Here is a 21,298-nt window from a genome sequence, read left to right on the forward strand (position 1 = left end):
CTTCTTAAAAATATTTAGCGAGGCAGCCTCCACCACTTCAACGGGCAGAGAATTCCAGAGATTCACCACCCTTTGAGTGAAGAAGTTCCTCCTCAACTCCGTTCTAAACCGCCTCCCCTTTATCTTGAGGCTGTGCCCCCTAGTCCTACTGTCTTTTTTGAGCGGGAAGAGTCTCTCCACCTCTATCCTATCCATCCCATTCATCATCTTATACGTCTCAATGAGATCTCCCCTCATTCTTCTAAACTCTAACGAGTACAAGCCTAGTTTATTCAGCCTCTCCTCATAGCTCAATCCCCTCAACTCCGGTATCAGCCTAGTAAACCTCCTCTGCACTCCCTCCAGGGCCAAAATATCCTTGCGCAGGTGCGGCGCCCAAAACTGCACACAGTACTCCAGCTGCGGCCTCACCAATGCCCTATACAGCTGCAGCAAGACCTCCCTACTTTTATATTCAATCCCCCTCGCTATGAAGGCCAGCATCCCATTCGCCTTCCTGACCACCTGCTGCACCTGCAAGCTGGGTTTTTGCGACTCATGCACAAGGACCCCGAGGTCCCTCTGCACCGTCGCCTGCTGCAGTTTTTCGCCCCGTAAGTAATAGTCCTTCCTACCAAAGTGGACCACCTCACACTTGCCAACATTAAATTCCATATAGCATGCAAGAAACAATACTTTTCACTGTATATTAATACATGTGACAATAATAATTTACATCAAAATTAAGAGTTCAACAACTCATATCATACACGCAGCTGACCCTTGTTCTGCAATGAACACCTTATGCTACCTTACTTTTATGTTAACACCAACAGCTTCTTTAGTCTTTTAACTTTATAAAAGCACTTTCTTTGTCTTGTGAACATAACCAACAGAATTTTCCCACAGGAATCATAGCGGACAGGACACTCAAACAGCATAAAATCCATCACATTTCTCCCTCTCTTTAGCTTTGAAGAAGTCATACCGACTTAAAATATCAACTCTGATTCATTCCGCATTTATGCCCCCGGGCCAACTGAGCTTTTTCAGTATTCTGTTTTTATAATAAAAATGAAATTTGACAGGAATTGTCACTGTAAAACAGAAGGCCTGTCATCAATTCTACTTCTCAAACACCACTATTGACAAGACTGTTGGCATACGATCAGATTGCTTGTTTAACATCAAGACCAAATGAGCTGAAAATTGCTCAATAAATCTTAAGCCATTTCATTCAGCTTTCATCAGCAATTACATACCACTGGTTGAAAATTCAATTTCCCCTGATGGTGCACGACCTCAATCCTAAATTAATCTTCCTACTCTATATTCGATTAATCCTAGTTTGGCATTGTTCAATTTGTCCCAAGCTTTCACTCATTGCTGCTGAGACCCCTTAACTTCATTCGTGCGCTGCAATGAACTGTTTTCAAGAACACCAACCTGGTTCTGAAAAGCCTCCACTTACTTCACTGTACTGAGATATACTCTCCAGTCATCCATCTCAGTCTTTATCATCCATGCTTAAGATTCTGAATTACCACAACTTCACACTTCACCATGGATGGTCAATCAGCCAAGTAATCTTTGACTTTTGAAAATCTCTTTCCAAAGCACAATGCCATTATGCCTCTTCTGCAATCCAAAGGTCTTTTTTGTTAACTGTAGCTTTAGTCTCCTCCCTGCGCATTCTTTCACATTCTTTCTCCTGATAAAGTATTCAAAAACGTGTTTTGATCTAATTTGGACTCTACATGGGTGTGAGCAAAAGTAATGCCAATTAAAAAAATATTGCATGCTAGTTATTATAGATTAGTGTTCCCATTTGTTGTGTCAATGTCTTATCAATTACATTTTTAAGGTTTGTTAATATCAATTACTTTAATGTTATGTGAAACTGATCATGGGTATTGATCATCTGTAAACCATGTAAAGAAATAGCTAGGACACTAGGTTGTGTGGAAGGAGAGCTATGAGACAGAACAATTCAATTAACACCCTCAACAAAGAAAAGTTCTGTCTTGGTTTCTGTTCCACCAAATAGCTTGAATCCTATTAAAATATGAATAAGAATAGAAAACCAAGAAAATAATACTCAAACTTTCGTGAATTATCAGCTATGAATTCAATGCTGTCTATGTAGAGTCTGCATATTCTCCCTGTATCTGCATGGGTTTCTCTGGATGCTCTGCTTTCCTCCCACAATCTGAAAGCCATGCTACTCAGGTGCATTGGTCATGCTAAATTCTCCCTCAGAGTACATGAACAGGCACCAGTGTGTGACCACAAAGGGATTTTCACAATCAATTCAATGCAGTGTTAACGTAAACCTACTTGTAACACTAATAAATAAACTTACAAAAACTTTAAAGCTGGAATGAAAAAGCTGCATATTACCATGAAGTTCCTTTACTGCATTTACATTGCATAAAGATCCAGTTGACAAAGCAGCAACTTTTGTATGTGTGTCATTCTTTAGTACTGATGATTCTCTGTTCTTAATATTGCTCACTGATGCTTTCATAGCATTGGGCACAGGCTTCACATCCTGACTTAAAACTTGCGAGGCTAGAATGTCCAGTTCCTCCAAATCATCAGCAGTAAAGTCTTCATTGTCTCCAAAAGGATCTTCATTTGTTCTGGTGTCTTGTTCTGTTTTGTGGCGTTTGTTTGGAGGAAACCCTTCACAGTCATGGTTTACATTCTTTTTTCCACGGTTTGGGAACCCTGAAAAACTTGAAACTGGAACTTCTGGTGGCAATCCTTCCACGCTATAAATAATAGAACTGTTTCGTTTCTTTGCTGAGTTCATAAACAGAGCGTTTGACGACATTGCTTAAGCATTTGATCCTGCAGGACGGAATAGCCAACAAGAAAAAAAAGTTATGAACAATATCCTTCATTTAATTACCATTTTCCATGTTTTTCAAAAGATAGTTAGACAGAAAGCAAATGTCTATACAGAGAAGACTGCCCTAGAGCAAAATTTTGCACATTTACAACAAATAATCCTCAATCCAGAAAAAAGATTCAGCAATATTTGTACAACAATGCCATTTATAAGAATATAGAAAAGCATACAACTCCAAAAGGCAATCTAATTAGCGCCTAAAGCAAATACCTTACTCTTACTTCGAATATAAAAACAATTTGCCTCTTCTTACTAACGAAGGCAGTCCATTCCATTCACCACTACCACCAATTCGCATTTGTTTAGCATCCTTAACATAATAAAAAGTTCCAGATTACTTCACAAGGGTTTTAATCAAATCAAATTCAACAAAACAAAATCACATAAGGAAATAGTAAAATAGGAGACCACAGCTTTGTCACATATAGGTTTTCAGGTAGTGAAATTTGAGAGAATTCCAGAATTCAGAGCTTAAATTGCTGCAGGCATATTCACCAGTGGTGGGATGATTAAAATCCAGGATGCACAAGAGTCCAGAATTGCAGAAGCACAGAGATCTTGACTAGTGGTAGAGCTGGTGGGGGTTACAGAGATAGGGAGGAGCAATGCTCTGCATATCTAAACTATGAGCACTTTTACTCTTTTAAGTTTGGACACTGCAGCTAAAGTTTGTGGTCATTTTCAACATATGATAATTTAAATTATTCTTCTCTCACAAATCTTAAATACTTGAAATAATGTGTCCCTGGGCCTCCTCAAGTTATAGCTATGGTACATGGGAGCATCTAACAAGATACAATGCACTTCAAGGTTACACTCATTTTAAACAATATTCACAGCTTACCTGAATCAACCATTTGTCACAGATTCATTCATGGAATTTTGCAGATGGCAGCTTCTTGATGTGCTAAGCAAAGGCTGGTTCCATCTTCCTATAGTGATGAGAGAAAGCAGGAGAAAGTTTTCACATATCTTTTAGGAGCTGTTTGGATGGAGTACTAGCAACATGTAAACAAGTCACCTACAAATTCTTTCAACTAAGATCTGATACATGGCACAGAAAAGTAAGAGAAAACTGGACTCCACGGATGACTCAAGTGAGCGAATTTGTACAGAGCAGGAGGACCCCCACTCTACACTGAGTTCACAATTGCCTACAATGCAGCATTTGGAATGCCACAATTGGCATGTCCTCTTCAGTTGTTTGGGGGAGGAACAATATTTGCCAAGGGTCGACAATTCACACCAATTGTCATCCAGCCATCCCACTGAAAGTTAATTCCAAATTATGACTCAATTTTGACCAGAATTCTACATTTTTTTCAAAAGAAATACAAATCATGGGGCACCCTGATAATTTAACAATCATTCAAAGGTTTACCAACTTTGACAACTAAACACTTCATATGAATGGCAGATTTAGCTAAGACCTATCTAAGCAAGGTAGGACCTATCTAAGCAAGGTAGAAAATAATTTAATTAAAACATGTTATGATTAGCTTGTTGCCCTCCCCAAAAAATGTTTTTAATATGGAAGGTCTATTCTGCTGGAGATCATATTGTAGATTAGTTATAAGTCACAAAATATGGAATTTAGCAAAATTAATTTTAAAAAATCTGTTCATTGCAATCACCTTTCAACTCACTTGCAAAATACCATTCCCCCAGTTTACCCAAGAACCCAATGTTGGCTCATTCTCTCTCCAAAGATGCTGTCAGATGTGCTGAGACTTTCCAGTATTTTCTGCTTTTGTTTCAGATTCCAGCATTGACAGTATTTTGCTGTCAATCCAATATGCGCTCAATTTAGAACACAATGTTATAAAAGCCATAGCATTTCATCTCCTTAAAGGAAAAACCAAGGTTCCACGTAGTTGCAACTTCACTAATTTCACCTTACTCAAACCTGTATCTGAGGGTTTTTTTCCAGACTCTCGGTTCCTCCCACAGTCCAAAGTGTGCAGTTCAGGTTGATTGGCTATGCTAAACTGTGCCTTAAAGTCAGGGGAATTAGCAGGATAAATAATAAATAACACGTATTTGGCATTGAGCCTACACCAACAACAGGCTCAATACCAAATACGTGTTATTTATTATTTATCCTGCTAATATATAATATTTATCCTGCTAATAGCCAATCATCCTGAACCGCACAGTTTGGACTGTGGGAGGAAACGAGCGTCTGGAAAAAAAACTCACATAGATACAGGTTGAGTAAGGTGAAATTAGTGAAGTTGCAATTACGTGAAACCTTGATTTTTCCTTTAAGGAGATGAAATGCTATAGCTTTTATAACATTGTGTTCTAAATTGAGCGCGTATTGGATTGAAACCCCACCCAGGCCTGGGCGGGATTGTTGTTGGTGTAGGCTCGATGCCAAATGGTCCCCTTCTCTGCTGCAGGGATTCTATGAAAAGGGGTCAAAGGAAGGAAATCCGAAATATAAGCGGAAACGGCGAGTATATTCAACGAGTCTGCATTAGGGTCCTTGGAGAGAAAAATAAGAGTTGAGGCCGGTGACGTTTCAAGCAGAACTGAATAATATCAACCGTAACTTTTTATTTTTCATCTACCTCCAACCCACAAAGACATCCTTGCTTAAAAACGCTAAATGTTACGTCTCTTAACAGTTTCAGTTCTAACGGGAGGTCGCGGCCTGGAACATGGTTACTGTTGCTCTCTCCACTGACACTGTCTAACCCGCTGGGTTCTTCCAGCATTGGCTGTTTACACCCATCAAGAGGCTCCCCACCCCAAAGAATACGTTTAATTTTGTATTTGACTAAATGGCTCCACCGGACGCAAGGCCTGTCGATTAACAACCAGCAAGGTTCCCACTCTAAAACTCACAGCGTTTCCAGCACAAGAAGCCGGCCGCTGGAAGCCATGTTATCCGCCTTCAACGATGGGCCCCAACCACAGCCAATCAAATCAGCGCTTCTTCCCGGCACCGCGCACATCCCACCATCCCGCTTTCCGATTGGTGCTCCGTCTACGGACGGTATCCTCGAGATCCCCATTCTATTTTGATAACGCATTTTGAAGTATCAATAATCATGCATTAATAACCAGATTAAATAATTGTTGCAATATTCATTCAAAAAAATTTCAAATAAAATGCCAAAGCTATGCTGTGCACTATAGTTCTAAATCTAGTAGATTCCTAATAAAAGCAAAATACTGTGGATGTTGGGAATCTGAAATAAAAACAGAAAATGCTATCATGGATTTCTAACATGGTTGCTATTTTTAGATAAGATCAGTTTCCTTTCTCTCCTGAGCTGCAAGGGAACATCTCTTTTGATTTTTGGTTTGATTTATTATTGTCGCATGTATTAACATACAGTGAAAAGTATTGTTTCTTCCACACTATACAGACAAAGCATACCATTCATTGAGAAGGAAATGAGCGAGTGCAGAATGTAGTGTTACTATCATAGCTAGAGCGTAAGAAAGATCAACTTAGTGCAAGATAGGTCCATTCAAAAGTCTGATAGCAGCAGGGAAGAAGCTGTTCTTGAGTCGGTTGGTACATGATCTCAGAATTTTGTATCTTTTTCCTGACGGAAGAAGATAGAAGAGAGAATATCTGGGGTGCATGGGGCCCTTAATTATGTTGTCTGCTTTGCTGAAACAGCGGGAAGTGTCGTCAGAGTCAATGGATGAGAGGCTGGTTTGCAAGATGGATTGGGCTACATTCATGACCTTTTGTAGTTTCTTGTGATCTTGGGCAGAGCAGGAGCCATACAAGCTGTGATACAACTAGAAAGAATGCTTTCTATGGTTTGCATGGATCATTCTTTCTATGTTTGCATGGATCATTCCTGGACCTTTGTATAAAAATGCTGCCCTGTTTTGGAAAAGACTGTTTTGAATGCCACCAGGCCTGGCTGATCTGGACAAAAGAAAAAGTGGAAATAAGCCAATTGATAAGATCATAGCTGATCAGTGGCCTTGATTCCACTTTCCTGCCTGTCACCCAGAACCCTCTTGTCAATCAAAAACCTGTTTAATGCAGACTATCCAAATGACCCAAGCAGACTCCACTGCTGTATGTGGAAGAGAAGTTCAAAGTACTAATGGCCTCTGGGAGAAGAAATTCTTGATTCTCAACTCCAACTTAAATGAGAGACCCCTTATTTCTAGATTCCCCAGAAGAGGAAACATCCTTCCTCAGAATCTTGCATTCCTTCATTCTTCTAAACTCCAGTGTGTATATAAGCTGAACTTTTCCTCATAGGTCAACCCCTTCATCCCAGGAATCAACTACTGAATCTCTGAACTGCATCCAATGTAAATATATCCCTCCCTAAGTATTGGAGACCAAAATTGTATGCATTTCTCCAGTCTCTAGTATGCATGTGCTTTCATACAATGTCCTGTAAAGCTGTAGCAAGAGTTCCCTACTTTTATACTCTATTCCCCCTTGCAATAAAGAACAACATTCCATTTGTCTTCTTAATTAATTGCTGAATATTGCATTTTAATTTTTAGTGATTCAGGTAGGGAAGCACAGATCCCTCAATAAGCACCACTCTGCAGTTAAATAATATTTTTTGTTCTATCCTTCCTGCCAATGTGGAGAGGAGAATCTTACATTTTTCCACATTATACTCACCGGCCAGTTTTTTTGTCCACTCACAAAACTATATCATCCTCACAGCTTGCACTCCTGCCTATCTTAGTATCATCAGCAAATTTGACTACAGTACAGTGTGCCCCTTCATCCAAGCCATGAACATAAATCATAAATAGTTGATGCCTTAACTCTCCACTAATTACAATTTGCCAAACAGAAAATTACCTATTTATCTCACTCTCTATTTCCTGATGGTGGGCAATCTATGCTAATAAATCATGTCAACATCATGAGCTCCTTTCTTGAGCCCTTTTATGTGGCCTTTTATATGGAACCTTAAATGCCTTATGGAAATCCAAATATACTACATCTACTGGGTCCCCCTTATCCACCCAGCTTGTTACATCCTCAAAGAACTTCAATAACTTTGTAAAACATAATTGTCCTTTCACAAAACATCATTGACACTTCTGATTGTATTATGATTATGAGTGCCAGCCTGTCACACTTTGGTTAGGATTATGTGCTTCAGTCCCCCGACTTGTCTTTTCCCTTTCATTTTCCAATTCTCCCCCATGGGAGCACTGCGCCACCCCCGCCCCACCCCCACTACTTATTGCAAAGCTGTCCCTTGATACATAATTCACCAGGACACTGGTCTCAGCGTGGTTCAGGTGAAGGCCATTCCAGAGTTACAGCTTCCTCCTTCCCAGGTATGTGTACCAATATCCATGAATTAAAACCATTTCTCCCACACAAGTCTTTGAGTCCCATATATAACGTTATTTACCTCATGACAATTTGCCCAAGATTCAGGTAAAAATCTAGCGATTATTAATTTTGTGGTCTGCTTCATAATTTACTCCCAAGCTGCTCATACTCCCTGTCATCTCTTCATCATGAGATCAATAAGTTAATATTGGAGTGCCCAACACTGCCATGCCATGACCACTGCCATGCTGATCAGCTACACATACTTTCCAACTGACAGCACTAACATTACAACACTTGATCAGAAAAACACAAATGTTGGAGACCTGAAATAAAAACAGAAAAATGCTGAAATTAGTCATCTGATTAGTTGGAATCTATAATGAGAACAGATGACTTAATAGCTCTGCTGTTAATCAATTGTTCGGATCACATACGTTTGATTGTATGAAATAATGAGAAAATAGGCTTCCTCAAAAGGCTGCTCTGTAAAGATAAAATGCCACATTATAAAATAGAGAATTGTTGAACTAAACAATTATAACTTTGTGCTACAGTCTTGAACTTGCAAGCAAAGAATGTGGGTTGTGATTGTAAGAGCTCAAGTGAGATTGCAGCAAGGACATTTTTGCTGGCAAAAAAACCAAACATTTAAATTCTGATGTAGAGGACACTTGCATTCAACAATTCTTGAAAATAAACTATAAAGCATTCAAATCAAAGAGACAATGAGTATGCTCAAAAATGGCACAAGAAAATAATATGATTGTGCCTTTTTAGTTATAGATAGAGTAACTAAAGATCAAGGAAGAAAGGAGGCCCAAAGTCACTTTATTATCCCTGTTCTTAGGGATGTGTAAATAAATTCTTTCTGTATTTGGCACTGCATGCTTATAAAGTGATTAAAAACATTTGTGGTTTTGAATTTCATCATCTGATGTCTAGTACCATGTTATCATTATAGTCAACAAAAATGTCCTGATGTTTGGCTTTCCAACCACAATGAACAGATTTTAAAAGAGCTCCAGGGGATGTTGGAGATGTGAAAGGCACTATATTAAACAGAAGGTCATTCTCTCACTTTTATATTACCTTCACTACCCAACCTGCTTTTAATTGTCCTGTTTGATTCTTTTTGACATTCTCAGAATTTTCTTGCAAGTAACATATACTAATCAGCACTAGCATATTCTCATTGCTTAAAACTTCAAAACTCTTGAGCATTGTTCAGCACAACAAGGAGACTGTGCAATTTGTTTCTGGAAATGATGAATTCTCAAAGTTTGTGCAATCAGTCTGTGAGTTCCCCTTTTCTTTGTTTTGTATCTTTGCACACACATTTTTCCCTCTTGGGTAAGAGTGGGAAAGTGTTGGCAGGATTAGCAGGCTGATAATCAATTTGTTTGAGTCATGTCCGGAACACTCCTTCCAAAGCTAACAAGTCCGAGTACAACTTGAATCTGGAACTTCTAGCTCATAAGGAGAAGCGCTACTGACTGAGCCACAAGGAGATCCTTAACCTTAGTTTTCATGAAGTTTAACTTTAAACCACATTTTCCACAAAGGATGTTCAACAACCCCTCCCCCGTGCTCACAACCACACTTCCTCATGTCCCTCAATCAGACGGCTGGGGCATAAAGCAGCACTGAAAAGCAGAAAGAATAAAGTGAAATTTACATTGATAGCATTCCAGTTCTTACAGCCCACTAGTTTTTGCATTTCTCTTCCTTTGTGCACCATACTATAACTAGTTAAACTCCATTTAAACTGCATGATTTCACAGTTCAATAAGGGACAAATACAACTTGTCCTTTGTGGCACGGTACCACAGTAGTCAGCACTGCTGTTTCATGGTTCCAGGGATTTGGGTTCCATTCCCAGCTTGGGTCACTCTCTGTGTGGAGTTTGCACATTCTCCTCGTGTCTGTGTGGGTTTGCTCCCACAGTCCAAAGAGGTGTGGGTTAGGTTGATTGCCCCTGCTTAAAAAAAAATTGCCCCTTAGAGTCCTGAGATGTGTAGGTAAGAGGGATTAGCGGGTAAATATGTAGGGATATGAGGCTGGGGCATGGGTGGGATTATGGTTGGTGCGACTTAATGGGCCAAATGGCCTCCTTCTGCACTGTAGAGTTTCTATGATCTATGAACTTACCAGGGAATCTTTGTGAATAACAAGATTGTTAGTTTGGAAAGCTTGTGTTCATTTTTAAGATGGTCTGTTAAAAATTGAGTCTCCCATCAATTTTCTCACTGATTCAGTAGTAACTGCGAATAGTCTCAGCATCTTTTATAGAAATTATCTCACACTGTCTCTTATCTCACTGGTGTTTGGGTGGCCTTACTCCGTGCATATTAGCTGTAAATCTGGGGTCTATGTTGGCTAAGAAACACTTTGGGATATTTTAAGGATGAAAGGCATTAAAAGTCCTTTCTTAGATTCACTTTGAAGAAAGTGTAACAAATAAATGTAGCTTTTGATCTGAACTAGGAATTTGTGTTTTTTCCACCTGTGCTTTTTCCTTCTCTCTGAAGGTGAAATCTGCAAACATTTGATGAAATGAAACCTGATACAATCATAGTGTTATTAAGTTAAATCATTTTATTTCACAGTATAAAACCAGTTTGAATTTGTATAGCAACATTAATGTAGAGGAACATCCCAGGGTGCTTCCCAGAAGCTGAACTAGACAAAAATTGAACCAAAGAAAGAGATGTTAGGATAGCTAACTATGTTGTTTGTCCATCGTCATCAATGAGGACCTCGATGCCATTATTCATTTTGAGGCTGGTTGTGGTGTGTCCGAAGATGATTGATCAGGCCAAATCGGGCATGGAACGTCCTGGGAGATATTAGAAGACTTGTGTAGACACTGTATTTGTTGCACACTGGTGGCTCTGGACTTGTGCAGCTTGCGCTTAAGTTGTGCTTCAGCAATACACTTTGCTTCATAAGCTTAACAGCCTTTGTGGATGAGGCAGCGCCAGGTAGGGTGGTTTTGTGCCAACATTTCCCAGGTGGTTGTGTCAATGTCAAGTGACTTCAGGGAGGCCTTGAGTGTGTCTTTGAAATGTTTCTTCTGCCCTCCATGCGAGCGCCTTCTAGCAGACAGTTCCCCAAAAAAGAGCTGCTTGGGTATGCGCTCGTCTGGCATACGGATGACATGACCTGCCCACCGCGTCTGCGCTCTCATCAGCAGTGTGTGGACTGATGGTAGACTTGCTCTAGAGAGAACTTCAGTGTCTGGTACTTTGTCTTGCCATCTGATGCATAATATTCTGCAAAGACAAGTCATATGGAAATGATCGAGTTGTCTTGCATGCCTTCGATACACTGCCCATGTTTCATGGGCAGACAGGAGGGTAGTGAGTACCACAGCGCTGTGGACCTTCAGTTTTGTCGCTGGGCTGATTCCTCGACGTTCCCATACAGTAGAGCGCGGTCTACCGGAAGCAGAACTTGCCTTTGCTATTCTGCAGTTAACTTCTGTATCAATAGTCACTGCTTGGGAGAGGGTGCTGCCAAGATAAGTGAACTGGTCCACTGCCCGTAGTTTCTGCCCTTTGATTGTGATTATGGGTTCTGTGTGCGAACAGGCTGATGCATGACTTCAGTCTTTTTAATGTTGGTGGTGACTCCAAAGTTGTCACAAACCGTGGAAAATTTGTCCATGCTGACTTGCATCTCTGGTTCTGAGCCAGTATACAGAGCGCAGTCATCGGCAAAGTGGAAGTCTCTCAGAACAATCTCCTTCACTTTGGAAATAGCTTGAAGTTTACTCGGGTTGAAGGGCTTCCCATCCGCTCTGTACTTGAGGCTGATTCCAGCAACACTATCCTGGAAGGCATCATTCAGCAAGGCAGTAAACATCATGCTGAACAGTGTGGGTGCCAGCACACAGCCCTGTTTGACACCATTGGTGACTGGGAATGCCTCACAGGATTCTCCGCCATCCAGTACTCTGACCTTCATGCCATCATGGAACTGGCATACCACCTGAATGAATTTGGGGGGGGCAGCCGAACTTGGCGGCTTACAGAGTCGAAGGCTTTTACGAGGTCAACAAAGGTTGTGTAGAGCTCTCAATTCTGCTCCTGACACTTCTCCTGAAGTTGGCGCCCAGTAAAAATCATGTTAATAGTCCTGCGGCCTTTACAGGAGCCACGCTGTGACTCTGGAAGCAGGCCCACCTCCAGATGAGTGACCAGACGATTTACGAACGACGTCCTGGTCATCCACTATGCCTAGTCCCATCTCCAACCGTCTTGACTCTTGTCTTGCCACTGGATCTAGGTGAGAATTGGGAAGAGAGAGTGAGGCTGACGCTGCGCAACTCTCCCTCACTTTAATCCAAATCAAGCGCTAGTCTCGACACCATCATCATCATCATCAATGTCCAATAGGTTTTATGGTGGACCTTAAAGAAGGACAGAAAGGTTAAAAGTATATGGAGGAGATTCCAGAACTTTGGTCTCAAATGACCAAAGGCATGGGCACTGATGGTGAAGTGAAGACAGCCCATGATGCATGGAACATCAGAGCTAGTGGAATGTAGAGTTCTCATTTTTGTTGTGCTCAGTTCCAATGTATTGCTGCTGTTCATTGAGAGGAAGTGAAAGAAGACAAAGCTTCTATGGTTATTAATGACAATAATTTTAAAAGAAATGATAAATTACATATTTTAAAATAGTTAATTCAATAGTTTCACTTGGCAAGTTCATGATGTTTCATACAGTCAAAGTATGTTAAGGGGGAAAATACCAAAAATTGACTGAAAAAGCTAAGAAAACTGGTTGAGTACTTAAACTATACATATAGTATTCATATGTTACTTTAAAATACAATTATTGCTTCACAGCATAAATTAGAGATATGTGATTACAATGCCTTATCACACATTAAAGTGTAATAAATATACACAGGTACTCAAGTGCTTTCTCAGGAACGTAACAAGATATGATAAATGCAGTGCACTAAAGGTAATAATTATATGTTTTAAAAAGATCCCCAGAATAACTGCTTGCCACTCTGTCAGGAATGCAATCTACTACAGATCACAACTCTACAATGACCAAAACTATAGTCACTTCAGTTTGTCTTCAGGGCTGTAAATGTCTCAAAATGACTTTGGTATTAAGTTCAAAGAGCGCACCTGCCCTATCCCACCATAGTTACAATGCTTTAACCATAATGGAAACAGAAGAACGAATGTTAGTGTAATCCTAGTCAGTTTCCACACACTACTGTCAATGCATTCATTCTAAAGGAAAGTTCAAAGCGTACATTTTCTGCATCCTTGCATGTGGCATGATATTGTGATTGTGTATCAAATTGGCCTATTGGTATGATTTTCCATCGCTGAAATGATTGTATTTTGCTTTATGGGAAATGAAAAAATGTGCTCTCAAGTACGAATGAAAGGGTAATTACAAAGCTGATGGACATAAAGCACTGTACATAAATGCAGTATAGATGGCAAATGTTTTATTGGTCTATATGTAAATTTAGTTCTGTGTCAAACTATATTTGCCTCCATGTGTAAATTCACTCTTTGATCCATCTTCAGCCTTACCCTCCTCTTATCCCCCCTTGCTATTTATATGCCTGTATAAGACTTCTGGATTCCCTTTTATGTTAGCTTCCAGTCTCTCTCATCCTTTATCTTTGCCTCTTTTATTTTCTTTTCCCTCTGAACTACTCAGATTGGTTCTCAGTTGTATCATCTTGTGGTTTGGACAGGATGATATGCACGCACTGAACAAAGTTTATGATAAAACCAGAAAATGCTGGAAACACTCAGTATCTGGCAGCATCTGTGAAGACAGAAACAAAGTTAGTGGGTGGGATTTAACAGCCTCGCTGATCCCAAAAATGTAAAATCCCACCCAAGGTCAACTGACTTTTCCGTTCTCCCCCTCCCACCCGCTCCAATTCCTGTGGTGGGCAGGGCAGTAGAATTCAGGCCAACAGTTCAGATGTGTGTGGGGTTAAGTTAGAGACATAATAGATTTTGAACAAGTGAAAGGAGGGATGGTGGGAAGAAGATCAAATGGGAAGGTCTGTGATAGGGGGCAGGAGATAATAAATGACAAAAGATCACCTGGTAATGGAGCTAGTAAAGAAACAAAAGATGTGCCTAGATGAGATGTAAATGGCAGGATAGCAGCTGTCTGAATACACAATAAAGGGATTAAAAATAACTTGAGAAAAAAATGAACCACCAAGAAAAAGAAACAAAATTCTTGAACTCAGTATTGAGTTCACAAAGCTGTAAAATGTCAATTGAAAGATAAGATGCTATTGCCTGAGCTTGTGTTGAACTTCATTGGAACAGTGTAGTTGGCTAAGGACAGAAATGTCAAAGTGGGAGCAAGATAAAGGATTGAAATGACAAGTGACAAGAAGCTCAGGATCATGCTTATGGACTGAATGGAGGAGTACAACAAAGCAGTCACCCAATTTGTGTTTGGACTCCGCAAGGTAGAGGGTATCATGTTGTGAGCAGCAAACATGGTATGCTAAATTGAATGAAGTTCAAATAAATTGCTACTTCAATGGGGAGGAATGTTTAGGGACCTCAGGTGATTAGAAAGGAGGAGGTAACATCCTGAGCATTATTCTTGACAAGAAACTGAGCAGGACAGGCCATATGTATCCCGTGATTATAAGAACAGGTCATAAACTAGGATTTCTGTAGAGATAAACTGACCTATAAGAACATAAGAAATAGGAGCAGGGGAAGGCTATCTAGCCCTTCAAGCCTGCCCCGCCATTCTTCCCTCCTGACTTCCCAAAGCCTGTCCACCATCTACAAGGCACAGGTCAGGACCATTAGACCAGAAGACTTGGAGCAGAAGTCGGCCGTTTGGCCCATTGAGTTAGCACTACCATTCAATGAAATCAAGATTGATTAGATGTGATAATCCACTGTCATGCCTTAACCCCATAAGCCTTGATTCCCTTACTGATAAAAAAATCTGTGCATCAGCCTTGAGTATACTCAAATGCCAAATCGCTACAGACTTTTGCAGCAAAGAACTCCACAGATACACAACCTTCTGAGAGAAGTAATTCCTCCTTATCTCTAAGATGAGCAGTCCTTTACTCTGAGATTATGCCTTCTGGTCCTAGACGTCCTAAGGGGGAACAACCTCTCAGTAGCCACCTTGTCAAGCCTCCTGAGAATCCTAATCCTATATGTCTCAATAAGGTCACCTCTCATTCTTCTAAACTCCAATGAGTACAGGCCCAATCTATTCATCGTTTCCACATAAGAAAATCCCTCTATACCTGGGATCAATCATCTCTTCTCCAAATTAGCAATGGATTTCATTCAGAGGCTGGCGAACCTGTGGAATTCTCTGTCAAAGATGGCTGTGGAGGCCATCACTGAAAATATTTAAAAAGAAAATAGGTACAGTTCTAGACTCTAAAGGTACCATGGGATACAGGTAGAGCACAGACTATGGTGTTGAAATAGAGATTAGCCATGATCATAATGAATAGTGGTCCAGGTTCATAGGGCTGAATATCTACTCCCATTCCTATTTTCTATGTTGAGGAGTGAAACGCACTCAAGGGATTTCTGCACTGCTTGCCTATTTCTTCTTGACTGCCTGGTGGTCACCCATACCCTTTCTCCCTGCATATTCTTAAGCTGCGGGATGACAACTTCTAAAATAAACCTATCTACAAAGCTCTTGCAGACATGCTGCAGTGATGCACGCTGCTGCTCAAATTCTGAAACCTGGTTGCTGAAGCTTGTGATCCTTCTCACCAGAAAAAAAAATTTAAAAAAATTTTTAAGCGCTGAATGAGTCTTAAGTATGAAATGAATCTGTGGACCAGGAGTCAAGACAGCCTTGAGATAGACTGAGATGTTGCTGCTTAAGAAAGTGTGCATGTAAATGCACCTAGTATTGAAAGAGGGTCTTTGAATGCAGTGAGAATAATGGATCAAGTAATTCTGAATTTCTAGGAGATATCTGCAATTGTGAGTAGATCTGAAACATGAAGGATGGAATTTCAATGTATGATGCTTGTTCAAGAAAAATCCAAACCAAATGGGATATTTAAGGCACACATGGAGCTGTGAACAAAGTCCCTGGAAAATTAAACAGGGAAGTTTTTTTAATGTGCTGTTCCTGAACCATGCACCCCCCACAGCCACCTTTGTCTGCCCATCCTTGGAAAACTAGCCAGCATAATCAAGGACCCCATGCACCCCGGACATACACTCTTCCACCTTTTACCAGGCAGTCAAGAAAAAATAGATACAGAAGTCAGAAAACACATACCAAACGATTCAAGAAACAGCCTCTTCCCTGCTGTCATCAGACTGTTGAATGGACCTACGTGATATTAAGTATCTGTAACTGCAATGCCACATTCTCCTATCCTTCTCCTCCATGAAATACAATCAAATCTTCTTTTAGGGTGAATACCAATCTTTTAGAGAAAGCAAAGGGGTAAATAAATCCCGTTAGGCAGAATGGGGAAGCTGTTTATGTTGCGCAAAGATTTTTTGATTTGATTTATTATTTTCACATGTATTGACATGCTGTGAAAAGTATTGTTTCTTGTGCTCTATACAGCCAAAGCAAATCATTCAGAGTACAGCGGGGAGAAGGAAAGAAGGTGCAGAATTTAGAACACCTTATGTCATGGGTAAGGTGTTGAGAAAAATCAAGTAAATGGTCAATGGTGGTTAGCACTGTTGCCTCAGCACCAGAGACTTGTTCAATTCCATCCTTGAGCGACTGTGTGCTGTTTGCATGTTCTCCCCATATCTGCATGGGTTTCCTCCAGGTGCTCTGATTTCCTCCCAAAGTCTAAAGATATGTGGGTTAGGTGGATACCATTGATTCCCCCACATGCTAAATTGTCCCTTAGTGCCAGGGGAATAGCAGGGTAAATATGTGGGGTTACAAGGATAGGGCCTGGGTGGAATTATTGTCGGTGCAAACTCGATTGGCCGAATGACCTTCTTCTGCACTGTAGGGATTCTATGAATATAAGGCAGGTCCGTTCAAAGGCAGCAGAGAAGAAGCTGTTCTTGAACCGCTTCGTACGTGACTTCTTTTCCCCGATGGTACATGCCGTATACATTCTTCGCCAGGAGGAGAAGGAGGCGGAGATTGGGGAGGAGAGGGCGGAGATTGGGTAGGAGGAGGCGGAGACTGGGGAACATGGGACGGAGACTGGGGAGGAGGAGGCGGTGACTGGAGAGGAGGAGGCGGAGATTGAGGAGGAGGGGCGGAAATTTGGGAGGAGGCGGAGACTGGCGGTAGGGGAAAGGCAAAAACCCTCTCCTCCAGTGTCGGCACGTGACATGCAAATTAATCATTGTGACGTTGGTAAACCTGGTGATTCGATTGGCTGTGAGGCGTCGTGTGTGAGGTCACAGAGGGGCAGTGCTGGCGATGTTTACAGCTCTCGGTGTGGGGGGTTTGTGTGGCTGAAGATTGGCCGCGGGTCGTCCCTTATTTGATTTCTCTTCATCTCCCTCACGGCCTTCGTCGACCCGGTTGGAAAAAACAATGTTTTTCCTCTAGCCAAATCCTATCACAATCAAAAAAAACCGAGAGAGAAAGGAAAAACAAAAAAAACACCGAAGAGACTCCCCGCATGCCTTTGTGATAAGAAAGAAAACCTCAGAAAAAGTCGTCGTCTTGATCGGAACAAAAGAGAGAAAAATAGATCGTCGGGTTTTGTTTTTAGGGCCCAGTATTGGTGAAGTTGTCGTCAAAATCGAGTTTAAAAACCTCCCTCCCACACACGTTTCGTACTAAATTTTTTTGAAAAAAAGTTTCCGACGTCGAGTTTTCTTGTTTCGAATTTTTTTTAAATCAAACGCTTCCCCCCCTCCCCCCGCGATTTAGAGAGAAAGGAGAAATATCGTTTTATGTTTTGGGTCAGCCGATGAGTCCTGGAGCAGAGTTGATCAAAATGAAAACTGAAATCACAACTGCCGTGGGTTTTATCACCAGATTGTTGAGGACGACAGGGCTTATTTCTGACGAGCAGCTCCAACATTTCAGCGAGTCGTTGGAGAAATCTTTAGCAGGTGAGGGGGGGGGGAGATTAGAATATGTTTGGTCTTAAATGTGAAGCATTGATTATCTCTGGGGCCAACTCCATGTAAAATAGGTCAACGGTAAGGAAATCACTTTATTAACGCCAAAACAAAGTGCAAAGAATCGAGTTCCTGGCCATCAGGAAAATTCATATATTTGAAAGGTGTTATAATTGTTCTCTATTTATTTCCTCCCCTCAACAGGAAAGAAAAGCGCAGTCGGGTGAATTCAGATCTCACAAAACAGCGAGTGCAAAGCAGAGCGAATTTTGCTGGTCATTTGAATCTAACGTTTGTTGTCTTTGTTTGACAGAACACTACAGACACCATTGGTTCCCCCACATGCCTTGCAAAGGGTCAGGATACCGATGCATCAGGATCAATCACAAAATGGATCCGCTGATAGCAAGGGCGTCCAACATCATCGGACTCAGCAGCCAACAACTTTTTCAACTTTTGCCCAGTGAATTGACTCTGTGGGTCGACCCGTTCGAGGTGTCCTACCGAATAGGTGAAGATGGGTCAATTTGCGTTCTTTATGAAAATGTACCTGGCAGCGGCATCTCCCCGTTGGATAGTATGATAAGTTGCAAGGATGAATTTAGAATTGGCAGATCGAGCCCCTCTAAGAGTTACATGATGACTGTTTCAAGTTAATAATTCATTTACACATACAACTGTTATTGTACAATATGCAGGCCCCTTTGATAATGTAGTGAAATGTTAATCCCTAGTTAACTTTTAGTAGTGCGACTGCCAAAACCTTTGTTTGATGTGGCCAGTGGCTATATGCAAAACTGTTTTTGCACCACATTAAATTCCTGGATTGTATATTGTAAAAACATGTACAGTCAGTGGATAATTGTGTTTTACAGATTTATATTTTAAAATAAGCCATGGCTGTTTATAATAAAACATCAAAAATGAATCCATATGATGTGTTCAGGATGTCTTTTAATGACTGAACTGATTTTGTAAAACATCCACACAGTCTTTGAATTGATACTTAAAAACTTTGCATTTTTTACTGGTCATCATAAATGTGATCTCTGAATTTCGAGAAAATATATGTTGACCACTGAACAATTGTATGGTACAGTTTACTGAGTTTTGCCGTTCCTTTTGTTTCTTATTTAAATGTTACAGGAACAGTACTGTACATTTTTTCCTAAATAATAAAGTACTTTGTTCCACCTAATGTCCCATTTTTAAAAAGCGTTTCTTTTTAAACATAAGGTAGTGAAATCACAAGAATGTCAATTCCTACAATCTCAGATTATTTGGAAGTAGTTACAGTGTCAGAAACTACATTGTAATTTTCCTGTTTGGCAATCACATGTATCATGGAATGGATGAACAATAGCAGGATTAAGGAGACACAAAAGCAGTGGACCTGCAATGGATGCATCCAAGAAGGTAATTAGCAAGGAAGAAAATTATTTAATTTTATTTAGAAGTACAAGGTATAAGGGGAAAGGTGCAGTCTGTGTTTCTAATGAAATCTTTGCAGAGGTTTTCTTTCACTGACCTGATGGCAGTTAAAAATTTTATTTGATAGATTTACGATTATTTATCCATCGATTTACATAAGTTACATGCTAACTAATACTCAGGTTCATTTTCCTGTTTATCTCAATGAATAACTGATTAAGGCTATTTTCTCCTAGATACCATTTTGAAAATAAACAAGATATTTAAAAATAAGGGACATAAATTTAGAGAATACAAATCATTTTAGCTTGTTATATATGCAGTGAAAATACAATGGAGTATGATGTAGGCTGATTATCTACATATTATTTGAGTTGTATTATTTCTGAATTTGATGCTTTTAGTTTTGTCATGTAAAATGACAATACTACAGATGAGGAAGGTGATTATAATCACCTCAGTTCACCATCCTTAGGAATAGGATGAGTGTATGCAGGCCCTCCAACCTTTCCTACCATTGAATTAAATCATAGCTAATTTAAAATTAATTGCACTTATCAGCTTTGTTTTCATAACTCTTAGTACCCTGCCTAACAGATATCTATTAATCTCAGTTTTAAATTGAGCATCCAGAGACACACCATCTACTTCTCATTTCAACATCCAATTTGTCCTTAAATTATTCAACAGGTTTTTGCATTTTACCGGATTCGGGAGCCCATATACTATGCATTGTGTGGAGAACTGCCAGATACAATTACTCAAATCTGCCTTTTACTAGCCTGATTGTTGCTCTGCAATGGTTGGACGTACTGAGGTTTTGTCTGTGAAGTCACCACATTCTCTTTACACTCCATCCTTAGCTATTTCAACACTGAGTGTGTTGCATATTTTTCCTTCCCATCTGCAGTCTCTCAAACATGTTTGTATTAAATTTTTATATCCACTTCATATTCAGCTCACTGTAATTTATAAGCTACCTCCACTGATTGTTCTGCCTTCCTTGAGTGTGGAAGTTTTGACAAATTCTACCAATTTGTTTTGAATTTCTGAATTGTAGTCAAGGATATAAATTCAGTATAGCAATATGTCTAAAACTGATCATTGGACACCTGCTTAATATTTCTTTCCACTGTAACACAGTGACTCTGACAAGTACCATTTTTAAAAAACCCTCTAGATATATTTATATGTATTCTCAATTGTGTAGAATTGTTGACAGTGAGTCAAGTTGAAGTATATGTGTTTATGTGAACGTAAGGTGCAAGCCTGGGTGGTAATGCAAAACATTTCAGCCAAACACAAAGATCACAGAATCTCCATTGTGCAGGAGGAGGCCATTCGGCCCATCGAATATACACTGACCACAATCCCACCCAAGCCCTATCTCCATAACCCTATGCATTTACCCTAGCTAGTCCCCTTGATACGAAGGAGCAATTTAGCATGGCCAATCTACTCAATCCACACACAGTGACCCAAGCCAGGAATCAAACCTGGGTCCATGGCACTGTGAGACAGCAGGGCTAACCACTGTGCCTCCCTAAAGCTGTCCAGATCCAATGCACTTCCTGTAACAGATGCTGGATAGGAGAAGGAAACTGAGCTGTTT

The 21,298-nt window shown here is 40.3% G+C and overlaps 2 protein-coding genes across 3 annotated transcripts in view; one reads left to right on the top strand and one right to left on the bottom strand.

The window, feature by feature from the left end:
- The window catches only part of atrip (ATR interacting protein), a 49,822-nt gene extending 43,894 nt beyond the window's left edge, over positions 1 to 5,928 (bottom strand). Inside the window, exons 1-4 of one of the 2 annotated variants that reach the window (XM_080181785.1) lie at positions 5,744 to 5,928; positions 3,738 to 3,825; positions 3,115 to 3,203; positions 2,380 to 2,832 (exon numbers count right to left, since the gene is read on the bottom strand). In XM_080181785.1, coding sequence (XP_080037911.1) covers positions 2,380 to 2,815 — 436 coding nt within the window. In that variant the 5' untranslated portion in view covers positions 2,816 to 2,832; positions 3,115 to 3,203; positions 3,738 to 3,825; positions 5,744 to 5,928. The remainder of the gene's footprint in view (positions 1 to 2,379; positions 2,833 to 3,114; positions 3,204 to 3,737; positions 3,826 to 5,743) is intronic. The other variant, XM_080181784.1, reaches the window with a different exon arrangement.
- Positions 5,929 to 17,574: 11,646 nt separating this feature from the next.
- Positions 17,575 to 19,453, top strand: LOC145341354 (protein BTG1). Its single transcript, XM_080186279.1, has 2 exons — positions 17,575 to 18,246; positions 18,569 to 19,453. The coding sequence occupies exons 1-2, from the start codon at positions 18,102 to 18,104 to the stop codon at positions 18,910 to 18,912; spliced, it is 489 nt and encodes a 162-aa protein (XP_080042405.1). The 5' UTR covers positions 17,575 to 18,101; the 3' UTR covers positions 18,913 to 19,453.
- Positions 19,454 to 21,298: the final 1,845 nt, after the last annotated feature.

The sequence above is a fragment of the Carcharhinus amblyrhynchos genome, chromosome 3, assembly GCF_965287045.1.
Source record: "Carcharhinus amblyrhynchos chromosome 3, sCarAmb.v2.hapA, whole genome shotgun sequence".
NCBI classification, from domain to species: Eukaryota; Metazoa; Chordata; class Chondrichthyes; order Carcharhiniformes; family Carcharhinidae; genus Carcharhinus; species Carcharhinus amblyrhynchos.

What these genes read in the sequence shown, in the direction of transcription:
- LOC145341354 (XM_080186279.1), top strand. Translation starts at nt 18,102, where the DNA reads ATGAGTCCTGGAGCAGAGTTGATCAAAATGAAAACTGAAATCACAACT. An exon ending in GTTGGAGAAATCTTTAGCAG is followed by an intron (nt 18,247 to 18,568) that starts GTGAGGGGGGGG and finishes TTTGTTTGACAG; the next exon opens with AACACTACAGACACCATTGG.